Source organism: Tinamus guttatus, unplaced genomic scaffold (assembly GCF_059628265.1).
Source record: "Tinamus guttatus ecotype Peru unplaced genomic scaffold, ASM5962826v1 Tinamus_guttatus_pri_ptg000023l, whole genome shotgun sequence".
NCBI classification, from domain to species: domain Eukaryota; kingdom Metazoa; phylum Chordata; class Aves; order Tinamiformes; family Tinamidae; genus Tinamus; species Tinamus guttatus.
This window is the reverse complement of record NW_028288557.1, coordinates 1,958,493-1,972,903: the sequence shown is the minus strand read 5'-3', so window position 1 is coordinate 1,972,903 and position 14,411 is coordinate 1,958,493. Positions and strand designations below refer to the sequence as shown.

The 14,411-nt window shown below is 43.3% G+C and overlaps 1 protein-coding gene across 3 annotated transcripts in view; it reads right to left on the bottom strand.

The window, feature by feature from the left end:
* The window catches only part of PCDH15 (protocadherin related 15), a 133,479-nt gene that overhangs the window by 17,717 nt on the left and 101,351 nt on the right, over positions 1-14,411 (bottom strand). For all 3 annotated transcript variants that reach the window (XM_088525418.1, XM_088525433.1, XM_088525423.1), the window contains exons 26-28: positions 7,913-8,128; positions 5,139-5,227; positions 2,772-2,948 (exon numbers count right to left, since the gene is read on the bottom strand). In XM_088525418.1, the coding sequence (XP_088381544.1) occupies positions 2,772-2,948; positions 5,139-5,227; positions 7,913-8,128 (482 nt within the window). The remainder of the gene's footprint in view (positions 1-2,771; positions 2,949-5,138; positions 5,228-7,912; positions 8,129-14,411) is intronic.

Genomic DNA, 14,411 nt, shown 5'->3' with positions numbered 1-14,411 from the left:
CTCTTCTGCAATCCTGTGTTCTATCAACATTCACAACTAAATTCCTCCAAAAAAAACATTTTCTGGGTTAAATGAGCAAAACCCCTTTTTCACAACGTAAAGATCTGCACAGAGGGCTGGCAAAACATGAGGCAAAGCGAAGCTCTATTCCTGTTGGCGCTCACTAGATGTCACTGGTGCATGTTGGATGTCCTCTGAGTTGGCGTTAGAGGGCCAGGACAGCATTACATCTCTGCCAGATTTTAACAAGTTCTCTGTTAAAATTCTGCTGGCATTTTCTTGAGAAACCCTTTTTTAACAGGTTCATAACTTAAGCATGAACATTTTCTCCATGATGAAGCACGACACATTGGGCCAAAGATTGCAGAAGCGTTTTCTTTTTTTAACTAGGCAATGCTTTCCACTGAATATATGCAAGAGAAATTTTCTGGATGCACCTATTTATCCTTTAACAAACCAAACCCTCTTTCAAACAAAACATAAATTTAAAAAGCTGATCTTCTTAGTCAATATAATTATCTAAATGGCCCTAATTTCTTATTTTTTTAAGAGTTTGGGGTAGAAGGAAGAATTAAGTAAGCACAGCTGCTATTCAGACACATTTGTTGGTGTAACCAGACATATCCCTGATTAACAAGGATGTCACGTGAATTGTCCTAAGGAAAAGCACGAATCTCTGACTGCATTTCTCTGCATTTCCTTGAAATAAAAATAAATAAGGACAAAACCTGACGTTCTAGGTCCACCAGAATGGTATTCAGTTTCTGTCCATGGTTATCCAGAGGTGAGCACGGGAACTTCAAACATTAGCTATTGTAAGAGACCAAATATCATTTGGGTTTTGTGACGTTTCCTTCTAGGAAGGGAGAAGACCTAGAGCTGGCAGGATGGTGGCAACCTCTTCCAAGCATGAGGACAACCATTACTGTTGTCTCTTGTGACCAGTCCTCCAAGGATCAAAACTCCAGGAAAAAAAAACAAAGGGTCACAGAAGAAATTTCTTTCTTTTTCCTTAAAGTTTTGGGTAAGTATCTGAGCTGAGCTAAACCTCTCGAGGGTCACCCGCTCGCAAGCCTAAAACTTCAGATTTTGAGCTACAAAACTCTCTCCGTGTTTCTCCTGTTTTAATCTGACACTTGCTCACCTCTACCCTCAAGCCCGGGGAACATTCCCCAGCATTTTGAAGCAGCAAAGGAGAGGGGAGGAAGAAAAAAAAAAAAAAAAAGCAAGCTGAGCATGAAAGCACATGAAGCATCCGAATTGCTTCCAAGCTAATGTTACCCTACACATGGAAAATGAATAACCTTCCCTTCACATTTGAGAAAGAAGAGAAAAAAGAAAAAAAGAAAAAAAACAGAACCACTTTAACAACTTTTTATACTTTTTTTTGTGTGTGTGTGTGTGTGTGCGCGCGTTTTACAAGCATCCTTAAAAAGACATATACTGGTTCATTTTCATAACCTAATGGGAACAGATAAGTGAGATTTCCAAAATGAGGAGCAAAAAGATGTAGTCAGGATTTTCAGCCAGCCTCGTGGCCTCGCTTCAGCTGTGCAGAGCTTCAGCCTGGCAACATCCTTCTGACCTTGAACGCGTCAGGACAAGCTCACGGTACATTAAAAAAAACCCAGGAAAGCAAAGCTGAACTATTTAGTGATATTTACGGCTTCCCTGTCTTGGCCTGCATTTTCTATCCAGATAGAAAGCTCATTCAGATGCCAAATTAATTCTGGGAATTCCCATGGTCTTTTTTAGACCAGGGCAGGCTGATCATGGTGATCTTTTCCAGCCTAAAAATTCAATATATGCAGAGCTCGACTCTGCTATAACTCGACCGTAGTCAATTAAGGGCTCTGGAGAACAAGCCGTTTTTCTATCACAGTCCACCAGGAGGGCTCACAGCCGTTCGCTGAGTGCTGCTTCTTGCCATCGCTGAACAGGCCGGCCCAGCTTTCACTGAGACAAAAAGCAACCACGCGGGTGAGCCACACGCATGAAACCCAACAGAAGGGTTTGACGAGCATTTTTCCTGTTTTGATACAGATACGCACAACGCTGAAAACCAGAAATACCATTTCTGACAACACAATTCCACAACCGTGGTGCTGCGCTGACAGCTGAATGGGTTGAGATCCTAATTTGGTCTCACAACCTGCTCTCCACATGCGATGACTAAACTGCTAATTTGGAAGAAGAATGAACAGTGCCACATTGTGACTATAAGTGGTCTATCTACTGCTGTTCCTCATCTCTAACAGCTGGTGGGATGGCCCTATGCATATTTGTGTCTGTAGCCCACTGAGGTTACGTCTGGCCTATGAGACCTGTGAGCACTACTAATGTGGACGTGCACCCTGGTCATGCCACATGCCTGTGCTTCAGGATGAGAGCTAAGCTCTGCTTGGCCTTCCCTCTTTTCCTTCCTTTTGGTTTTCACAAGAACAGGAAAAAACACTTGTGTCCCACAGAAATCCCAGAAAGCCTGAAGGTCTATGCCTGGAGTGCCAAAGTCAACGGCCACCCCACTCCAGCACCTAAACCCAGCTGCAGAATTAGGAGTCTGCCTTTGCAGTGCAGGGCTTGCCTCCAAATCTCACATTTTCCACTTTAACAGTGGAGTGGTGAGGTGGGACAGTGAAGATGAACCAGTTTTAGAGATGTGAACAGTACATGCCTATGCCTGCAAAAGCATCCTGCTTGGCACCACAAGCGTGGCTTTGCAGCTAAGTCTTCACCATGAGCTGATCCAAGAGTGACAGATAGATACTTACTTAAAAAGTTCGTTCCTCATTATAGCTCTGTTTGTTTGAGGGTCAATCGCATAGACCATCAGGTCAGACTTGGTATAATCCTCCTCCGAGTATCCATCCCCAAACCTCCGCGCTCCAATCGATTCCACCACAACTGTTGCACCAGGAATTTGGTCTTGGACGTAGCGTTCCAAAATCCTAGGAAGGAGATGGAGCCAGAAAGCTACGGTGATTTATTTCTCCTAATCAAGACTGACAAGGGTTGACATTAGATGCTAATAGACAAAACCTGGTTTAGAAGGTGACCTTCAGAGCCCTTTTGATGAAATCTCCAGTCTAATATAACTTCCTAAGTGCTCAGCTCTTGGGAAAAGCTCGGCAGTATTAGGGAGGTCATCAGAAATGGTGTCCTCGCGTCTAACTCTTTGTATTTATGACATCAGTTGAGTTTTAAATGGCTCATGGGAAATATCAACTATATTTTAGGATTAAAAGCTGTCATCCTCTTACATAAGTTATACGACTTCAGAATGCTTCGGGTCCAGCTTTGCTCAGGGTGCACCTAATAAATTCTTCCACACCAAACCTACAACTTCAGCCCTATTCCATTGGATATTTCATTGGGACTTCTAACAAAGCACAACCTAGCAGGTGCCAGAACACCTGCTACTCCAAAAGGCATGGGCAAGTTTTACAGCCCTAAGCAAGTTGGAATACCGAGCTGCCAGGACTCCTCCAGGGAAAAACAAATACAATAAATTGCACAAGTTATACAAGCAGAAGATGGATATGTGAACAGGAGTTTACAGGCAGCAGAGGTCTTGCAGCTCGACCCTGTGAGCTTAAAAACCTGCGAGCAACAGGGAGAAATGCTCTTCACAGCAATATTGCAGCTGGGGTGAGAGCAGCCATGGACAGGTGGCCAAATGCAGAAATGTAGGCAAGAACGGATATGGAAAAGCTGCGCTGACATTTGAAGAGTTTCAACCCCACCGAGGTGTCATTTCCAAAGGCAAGCAGTGCTTTCCCAGAGATCCAGGGCATGGCAGCTGCTGGAAGTCACTGCTGTGGACCATATTTTTGGCTGAAATGGCATTAAAAAGTAAGAATGAACAACAGACTAGTTTGTGACTACGACAAGCACGGCAAGCCTTTGGCTTTGCAAGGAATGTAACAAAGTTGGGTGGAACAGCCTTAATATTTCATGTGACACATATAAATTGTATACATAGAATGAAGAAACTTATAGCAGGCTGGAAATGAGATGTATTTAAAAAAAACGCACCGAAAAGTAGCAGGCAACTACTGTTAAAACGGCTGAAAATGTGCTTGTTGCTTGTTAATGCAATCAGTGCAACTCCCAGGTCCCCAGTGCAGGGTAGCGGGAGGTTGACCTGGTGTCTTAGCGGGTGAGGCGCTCCGACAGGCTGGGGCACCCGTGCACATCCAACACCCCCTGCTTGAACTCTCTAAAGGCTGCACACGTGACATAACGAACAGAGCTTCCTTCTAGGGCATCCCCATGCTGCCGCTTTCCAAATCCCAAGCAGTGATGCCAAGGGAAATGAAGGGTGGGAGGATTCTAACCACCGCCGAGGGCGTAATGTGGCCGTAAAAACGCCCTGCCGACGCAGGAAGGAATTTATTTTTCATCCTTGGAAGCACTTGGAAGGGAACCAGAGCGGACGCCCATGGGTGATGCGTTCTGGGAGTCCCCCTGACGCATTGCAGAAGCTTCTGCAACGGGTAAAAATAATTTAAGACAAAATAAGCTGTTTCTTCTTTCAGGACATGGAAATAACTATGGACACCTCAAGCTTTGAAGACTTGGTACCCTGTGCAACTTGGGACTCCTCCACTGAAAATTCTAGCTTCCTAAAGCTAGAATTAAAATTCTAGTTATTAAATTCTAGTTATTTGAAAATAATTAAATTCTAGTTATTTGAAAATGTAAGCTTTTCTTCTACAGGCTCTTGCCTTTATTTGGGCCATTAACCAAATAGAGATCCTGGGCTCCTGAGCAAGCCCAGGTGCAACATCAGACTTTGACATTTCTTCGAAGTTGTGGCCACCTTCTAGGACAACTATGGGAACAGTCTTTTAAATGCAAGGAAAAGGATCTCGGCAGAAACTGGTGGTAGGGCATATGATAACATCAAAATATGTAAATAAAAGCGTTTTAGCTGGCTTCCAATAAGATAAATATCTCACTTTAATTGCAAAAAGTCCAGCTTTGTCCTCCATCATATACTTTCTTGCCCATTCTTGCAAAAGAAAAAAAAAAAAAAAAAAAAAAAAACCCAAACCCTCAATTGCAGCCTGTCCTTGCTGAATCCAAACGCAAGAGTGGTGAGTTTCCACAAGTGGTAGAGCAAATAAATGTATTACCCTATCAGCTGATCTTTGTTTTGCTCCACGAGGGTGGGGGGCACATTAGAGACGATGACTTGCATGTCCAACTGGTTGACCACTGAGACCTGGAGAGAGAAGAGCAAAATTCAACGGGCGCTTCTGGGCAGAGCATCCCCCTGCCCCGGACCGACCCAGTGGAGGAGTGGATTTAACCAGACCTGTAATTGCAGGGCAGTGTCCAAACTACGTTTTTACCAGTAGTTAGTTAGCATCAGTTCATTGCTCATGAGCAGTTTATTTTTGCAGACAAAAAAAAAGACCAAAAAAAACAACCCCCAGCCTTGGAAACACGCCATTTGTGCTAATGCAAATACTAGATTAACATAATGATACTTTGTTGGCAAATTAAAAAAATATATATCATTTAGCAATTTCCAATGAACTCATCAGTACAAGTTTTCATTTGCGCCTGTAATTCTGCATGTGAGCTTCTCCCTCTATGGGGCATAAAACCACATGTTTTACGGTTTGAGATCTTTTATTTTAAAATACCGGCTGTAAAAGTGCTCCTTTAATGCTCCCAATGCTTGCAGGGTTCAAAAATTAGTAGCACCAGGTGAAATCCAGACAGAGACTCTGGGACAGAAGGGCTCAACCTCTGAGCAAGTGTCTCGGTTTAGCCTTTTCCGCAGCAAAAAGCCAAGTAATTTCTCCCATTTCCAGTGGCCACATGCACTGGAGACTACATCAAATTAAACAAGAGTTGGCAAAGTCAGCTTCACCTCTTTAGTCTCCTGTTTTTAGCCTCATCCCAAGAAAATACTGTTTGAAATTGTTCTTGCCATGAATGTTTTCATGGCAATGAAATTTTTTTTAAATTCTTTTTTGTTTTATTTACTTATTTTTTATTCCTTCATTTTCTCTTTGCGAGTTCCTAGCCTCCTCTTCAGTTGGAAAAGCACCCGTTAGCTCTCCAGATCGATGGAGAAAATAAAACTTTTCTCGGTCACATTCATATAGGCATTGGATCAACCATTAGCCCGGAGCACCTCTCTATGGAGAAGCACCCAAATTTGGAAAAATAGGGCAATGGTAAGCCCATTAAAACACACGCACACAAAAAAATCTCTTAGTACTGGATTCAAACAAAGAAACACACACGATAAAAATCAAAGACCAAAAAATACTCCTTGATTTTCAGAGGAGAAGTTGCAGTCCCATAAGCACTTGATCAAATGGGCTGTTACATTAGTGCACATCAAACAGCGTTTCTGAAGTTTTTGAAGCTTAATTCAACCCAAAATACATAAATGTTCTTGAAAGGTCACCAGATGAGCTGATCTGCACACGTGGGCAAGAGCAGCAGAATGGCAAGAACTGGAAACGAATTTTAGACCATGCTCATTACGAGGATCCTGAGAGCAATGACCAGCTTAATAGAATTAACTGCATTAAACAACTCAAGCAATTCGCTGTGCTCTTACTCACTGAGTACCGCATAAGGGAGCAAAATGAAGAGAACATGAGGGGTTTCCATAGGAACATCAACTTGCTCATGCACATTTGCAATGTTTTCTTCCCCTTTTCCGCTATTAAAATCAGTGCTAACCTGTTTTTTGGGGAAGGGGTGATCTTCCACGTGTGGATCACACTCAATGCTAACCCAAGCTTTCGCACTGGGATGGTGTCATCACATCTACAGCTACTTTTGAGCTGTCAGGCCTTGCTCAATAAACTGTCATATGGCAGCACATATGACTCATTAAGACAACCTCCATATGCCTCTGTAAATTAATTAGACATCTTGCACATTCTAATTTTCATGCTGACAACTTCTGGCTACGTTTTAATATCATACTACAGCATAAATGTCCGGAGAACACCCTATTGCTCAGGGAGGTCAAGTATGTGGACATCCTAGATAACGCTGACTTCCTGCATAACTCCACATAGCAACTATTATGGTTGTCATTGAGCATTCGCATGAACATGATAACGCACTCCATCCCCATAACATTATGCTAATATTAATTCAATCCATCAAGCTATATGGGCTTGAAAGGATTTAAGTCAATGTCCTGTACTCAGCACAAAAACGGAGCTCAAGTTGGTGCCATCTTTGGGAACCGGCTTCTCTGAGAACGTGAATCACCGTCTCAATCACAAGTTTTCTCCTCGTTTCTCCCCCTCCAGACCCAAATCACTGTGGCACTGGCTTTCCCTAAGCCTGAATTCTGATCTCCCAGCTGCTCAGCTGTTCATCCACCCCTAAAAACTGCAGAAACGGAGCACATCCGTGGGGACATGTGCAGACAACCATGCTACTGCCACTCCTGCCCTGCAAGCCACGCAGACCAGGTCAAGAAGTCTGTAGCCAGACGGACAAGGAGTAGAGCCCAAGTTAGTCAGCTTTCAGCCCCAGTTATTAGCTTGATGCTTCCTGCCAATGCTAACCCCACTTCACAGTTTTTATATAGGAGCTCAAAAAATAGAGCTGAGCTGAAATTGGTTGGAGACGTGACCTGCTTCGTACTCTTGTCGCACAAAAAGAGCACATCTTTTTGCTAAAATTCAAACCTAAATTGAACCATTAGCGACACCTCACTGAGTGAAGAAAATACTGAACATCACATCTAGAGTGGCACCTCAGATCAGGTCAAATTTGCCCCCCAGAAAATGAACATTATTTTTCAAGTCTTCAGCAAGACCAAACGCTCATGGTCGATGACCATGCTACATCCTTCCTTGGAAGGAAACTTTATTCAATGTCCAAATTACTCCAAAAGCATAACGTTCCAGGTCATACTTACAAGCACATCCGCTTTGCTGCTCAGTCCTTTCCCATAATTGTCGGTTGCAATGACCTGAAACTTGAAATAGGATCTTCTCATATTTTTGAACAGCATAGCAGTTTTTATTAGCCCTGTATAAGCTTCTATCACAAAACCTTCTTTACCATCCTTGATTGGAGGAATGATGAGTCTGTATTGCATGGCACTGTAATTCCCAGTGTCTTTATCATCAGCCTAATAGGGAAGAGAAAACAAGCAGAGGCAAACTGAATAACCACATGTGAGAAGAACCATTAACCTTGTCCTTTAGATACCGGTGCACGTTGGACCGGTGAAGCTCTTCCACCCTGAAGTCTGGAGCAGCTGATCCTGGAGAGCGGATACCGCTGTTAGTTAAAACGGTTCATTTAACTCTGCTGCTTGCAGGTTTTGCTTTCCAGCAATTTCTTTCTCTGCTGTTAGCATTAAACTGCTTCAAAAGACGTGGAGGGGAGAAAAAAGGGAAAATATAAATGCAATTTACAGGCCTGCAGCTAACTAAACAGATAAAAATAGTTTAATAGTTAGCACCCTCCCTCCCCTTAGAGCCATTCCTTGTGTTCATTGATTGAACAGTTTTAATTTGCAGCAGTATCATATCACAAAGCTGATGGATGTTCCACAGGACACAGGTCTCTGCATTCTCCCATCAGTTACCACCTAGACCTTGGCCCACTCCACTAGGCACTCATTTAGGACATCCATAAGTGGGCTCTGATCAAAGTATTCAAGTGCCATCTTTAGGCCATGGCTTCAGCTCAGGTTATGGGGGGGAAAAAAGAAACATCATCAAAAAGGTTCAGGGCCTTGTGTACAATTCATAATTAATCCTGGATTTCATACAAGAAATGACTGGATCTTGTGGCAGCATCAGGAGTGCTTGATGCAGGTACTCCACCGACTCCCTGAAAGCATCATGTGTGCAAGGTCCTCTGCTAGAGGTGGCTGTTAATCATCATTAATTGCCTTCTTGACATCCGTGAACACGATGTAGAAGCTGCAAGTTCTTATTAACTCCTCTTTTATCTCTATTCCCAGATAATTGCTGGGAAGGAGTAGTAAGGAGCTAGACGCAGCAGATCCGCGCAGCACAGCGCAAGGCTATCAGGAGACATCCGTGCCAGATGAACACTGCAGGCACTCCAAGCTCCAAGCTACTACTCCAGCTGCTGCCAGACCAGATGGGATCTAACTATACACCACTTAACCTGTAGTATCTGGGCTGGGATAGGCAGCTGTAGGCAGCAGGGCTGCTTTCACAAGGTATGGGAATGGGTTGTGGAGCTGCCCAGAAGAAGAAGAGTTCCCACCATGATGCTGGGCCGCATTTGGGGAGAAGAAAATGTTTATGAAGGATATGAGGAGCACTCTAAAGACTGTGTTCTCCTCTAAAGCAAAAGCTTTATCTGTTTCGGCCAGGAGAAGCCTAAACGTAAAATGTGTTCCACCAGGACCGTGATCTGATCTACCTCTTATTCCCACATTTTGTTCTTCAATACTCGCACGGAAATATTGAATATTTCACTCCAATTACTTCCACTGAAAATATAAGAGATCTTAAAATGCCAACTAACAGGTTTCATGCAATTATCTATCTCTAACGAAACATTTAAAACCTGAGTGACAGCAGAAATAAAACATCCATGAAGACACATAAGCTGTAGCTTGAAGAAGTATTCAGAACAGCTTTGCTTGATGCTATTAGGGTCAATTTTGGCAAGGACTTCCCAGGGAGCTTTACATCCTTGATTTATTCAAGAGAGAGAGCCAGAAAAATAGAAACAAAACCCAGAAAGCCTATTTGGCTCCCACCAGGTGTTCAGCCCTGGCAATATGAGATTTGCAGCAGCTCGGGGCTAACGGCACCCAGGAGGTGCCAAGCGACACGTGCACGATGCCCGGCTGAAGCAGAGCCTGTGGCTTTGCTAAGAGGGATTTACTGGATTGGTTCCGTCAGGCCGCAAGCCCGACGCTTTTCATGCCAGCAAAGACCATCTTGCCAGAAGGATATGATTTTTAGTAGCAATTGGTCTTAATGACAACAGAAATCCCAACTTTGGTGGTTTATGCTCCAAAGGACACTCCCCACCACCATCAGGAAAAATAATAATAATAATAAAAAAGGATCCAAATTAGGGTGACACCAAAGACCTGACTTGCCCAAATTGGGCATTTCTGGAAGAGCAAGGAGGAACACATGTACAACACGGGCATGAAATTACATCAGCCTTCTCAAACAAAATGTCACAGCACTACTCTAATTGCTTAGCAGGAACCATAGGATATGTCTCATAGCCAAGCTTAACAAAGGAAATTTCAGTGAAACCGGATTATGAGTTAATTTTCAAAAGTTCAGAGGATACACTGGTCCTCCAGAGAGAGAGGGATGCCCTCAACAAAGCTAAAAGTCAGGCTCTTCTCATCTCAAAAACCATCTGCACGCACATGAGCAGAGACAGTCAGCCAAAGCAAAACACGGGCAATTAATCAGAGACTAATTCCACGTATTTTAAGTTTGCTGGGCTCCCCTCTCCCCTTTCTGATCGCTGCTTGCACTGACATCCAACTCAACGCTGCCACATTCGCCTCGGCCAGGCCACCAGAGAGAGCTTGCGAGCTGTTGACACAAGGCATCAACTTCCTTCAGCCCAGGGCCATGGGTGTTTGCTATTCTTGCAATTTGTCCGTAAGGTAAATAATTTTGACACTTCATTAGGAAGAGATAGATGACACCTCAAAACCTGGGTTATGGCTGTCAAAGAAGAGAAAGAGCTGTACTTAATCTTCATCTTGCTGCAGTCTATCTTGCTTTTGTCGCGTGCAAGAAATACACAGGCGGGTGTTTCCTAAATCCTCTTATGATTGAGCACTGGTAAATATTTATGATTTTAAGAGGTACTGGGCCAAATCCAGGCAACATATCTCAGAGTCAAGGAGCTTTGGGGAACAAGAGTCTTGAAGAAGCAAGGCTGACGTTGAGGTCTCTGGAGGACAGGACACCAGAAGACGCCAAGATAGAGATTTTGGCCATGGCCCATTGCAAAAATCAAGCCAACTGCCACGAGTTCAGAGGTGCTAGAGATGGAAAAAACATAGGGCAGACGTGACTTTACCACCAAACAATTTGCAACCATCTGCAGTTCCCTCCTTTTAGGTGCCAAGCAACTGCTTGGAAAGAGTTGAATCGGCCATCTGTTTTCATGTCACTGAGCTAGGAAGAAGAGAGAAAACCAAAGACGCCCGTGCCCGTTTTATATGGGAAATATTTAAAATTAACCACTGAGTTTAAATCTAAACAGCTAGTTTGCATTTATCTCACGTAACCAGGTTTCATCAAAATTCAGCAGTAGTTATGGTTGAGCGTCAGCGAAATTCAAGAGTAGCTACGTCTTGGGTGATATTTTTCATGCTCATCCCAAATGAGACACCACCAGACCCATCAGCCCACGAGGAAGTTTTAAGGATAATACGGAGAGAGTTGTTGCACTGTGGCCTTGCCTTCATGAGTCACTCCAGGTCAGGGACTAAGTGCTGGGTCGCCACCCGGCACCTACGCTAAATTATTCCACTCAATACTCTACACATCTTCTCTTTGAGACACAACCAAGAGCAATCCACGCAAAAAGAAAAGCCCTGCCTCTTCCAGCGAAAAGTTCAGCGAGCCAAGATACTATCTAGAGATGCCTTCTTGGAAAGATATTACCTGCGTGCTTCAAATTATTACAATACTCCTTTTAGCAGGGCAAGTGGCTTCCTGACAGAGGCCAGATGTTACAGCAGATTCGCACGTTTGAGGGAACGCTGCTGTCACCATGAGTATGCTTTAAAGTGTTTTTTTACCTCCACCCACGAGTGCTTTCGCCCTACAGATGATTCCCTGTGATTCATAAATCATCTTTTAACAAACAGAAGAGAGCAACTGGCAAAGCAGCTCCGCTGTGCAAGGAGGCAAGTGCAAGAGCAGGATTAGCAAAGAGAAATTTTGGTGCTTTGCCGGAAAAAAAGAGTGCTCCCAGGCACCAGTCTCATTGCTGCTTCTGCCAAATTTGTTGCTTCAATGGTTTGCTTATCATCCCAAGGAATAAAACTGGAATGCTAAAAGAAATCCAGAGGTTATTGACATGAGGGGAAAATAACTAGAGGCTTAATACAGCTAAAGGTGCTGGGGCAGACAAATAATCCTGAAATTCCTCCTGAACATATCATCTTTTACATATCCATACCCAGCAATCTTACATATTTGTTTTATATACTCTAAGTAAAGAGTAATCTGCATTTTCCTATGCACCATCGGGGAAGAGAAGCTGTAGCATAAAAGGGCTGCTTTATTTCGCTAGTGACTATTAAGATATTCGAAGACTAAGAAAGGAAAAGGTTTCATTAGGAAGTCTATCAGGATGCGGCACAAAACGTACAAGAAAAGGTCTGAAGTGAAAATTTGATCAACCCCCAAAATCAGGTTTCCTTTAGGATATATAACTGCATTACACACACTGCTGTTTCTATTGCCATCAACTCAACCTCAGCTGCCTTCATACTAAACACAGTTATATCAAATTCAGTGAGTGACTGCGAGGGACTTGGATTCATAGGATTCATTCTGGGGCTGGCTTCTTTTCCTGCAAACATTTTTGGTGCAAATATATCTCAAAAGCTAAGGAGAAATCCAGAGTGGGGGTGAAAAGCACCTCAATTGCTTTATTAGAATTGTGACCTCTACTATTTGGTCACTTAAACGCACTTCAACTAACAACAGTAGTGAGGTTTATACTGGAAAAGCAAATATTTTAAAAGAAAGGGCTAACAGCACCACTGGAGTGGAAAGAGAATTTCCTCCAGTCATTTCCCTAAAGAGAATATATTTTTTTTTCTCCCCAGTCCTCTGTCTTTGCTCCAGTTCCGTGCATTTTTCAGGAAACTACGACCAGACTATTAATACGGGAATATGATATTTTAGGATTCCTTAGTAGTGCCAGAGTCCGGTGCAAATTCACCTCCAGAAATTCCCAGAAAAGAGGCTTAAAGAGAGAGAGGCTTAAAGCCTCTTTTGCTTAGACCCTGTGGTCTTGCATCAAATCACTGACCTGGACTCAAGAGATCTCATCCATTCCTTGAGCATCTTTGAGAGACTTTGGGGGAAAAGAGCAGGCTGATGGAAAAAATAAACATCAACCATTCTGTAAAGGTCAATAAGACAACAGACAAGAGAAGGAAGAAGGAAAGAGGATTGTGTGGGATTATTTACAGAAGTAGTGATCAAAAAAGATGTTTTCTTCCAATAAGGACACGTAAGAGCAAGCTTTCCACTCCGAGCAGAAGTGCTGCAGCTCATTGACTGGGGAGAAGCAATTTACAGCACCTGCCTTGGTCATGCATGTAGCATTTTCATGGTGAGATATGTTTATACCAATATTTGATTGGCCTTTTCATCCCAAATTCCATTTGCATCTACAATTGAGTACTCTGTACTAGTTTGCTGCTTTCCCCACATTTTTTTTTTTGTTGCATTTGACCCAGGGCAGCTAGTTTGTATTTTTTTTTTAAGTTTTCTCTGCCATGAGAACTCCAAGAACAGCTGGCTTGACCCTGAATTTCTACCATGATGCTAAAAAAGCCCCTTTCGAACCTCCTTCCTGACTGCATTGAAAGCCATCTGCAGGTCGAGGCTTCCCAACCTGCTTCTCTCAGATCATCTTTTCCATCTCCTGTTGAATAAACAAAAAGTGAAAATTCTATTAGCAGGAGCTACTGCTGCTGCAACGCCAGAAAGGTCCCCGAAATCACAAGTGACGCATGCAAAACCTGTCATAAACACCTGTGGAAAAGTAAGAGCAAGGATATGTGCCTGATATTTCCTCCAGCTGTCTCCTTGTGCCAACTCAGGGGATGTCTTTGGCTGGAACTGACCATTTGGACAACACATGCACTTAGCTTCTTGTAGACTCTCTATTTTTTTGTTTGCTTGTCTCCTTCTGTTATCAGGGCAGGTAAGTCCTTTGATTTATTTATTTATTTTCGTATTTCAAAACTCACTGTGTTTGAGCAGTTTGAAAACATGCGAGGGCAGCATGTTCATAAATTTGACTGCTGGAGAGCTGGAGAGCTTTGGGGACCTCTTGGTTACCTCCTTGATATCTCCTCCTGGGTCCACATTCGCAGGGCTCGGTTTCTCTCTCGCTCAAGCTCTGAGCAACAAACACCCCCTTGGGAAGAGCTCCTGTATGCCAGTCACCCTAATTCTTCTTCTTACATAAGTCCTCTTAAGGAGGACCTCAATGTCCTCCTCTGTTTTCTGCGTCCGCAGTCACTGCGCACACGCTGTTTCCTTCTCTCTCTCCTATTCTACTTCTTTATTTTGCATTAAAGACAAGCGAGCAAACAACAATATAATTCTTTGTGCCCACAGGTAGCTTGAGAGTCAAGTCCCTAGAGAAGAACCTCTGTCAGCTTTTCCAGGTCTCCCTGCACCGTCTTTGGT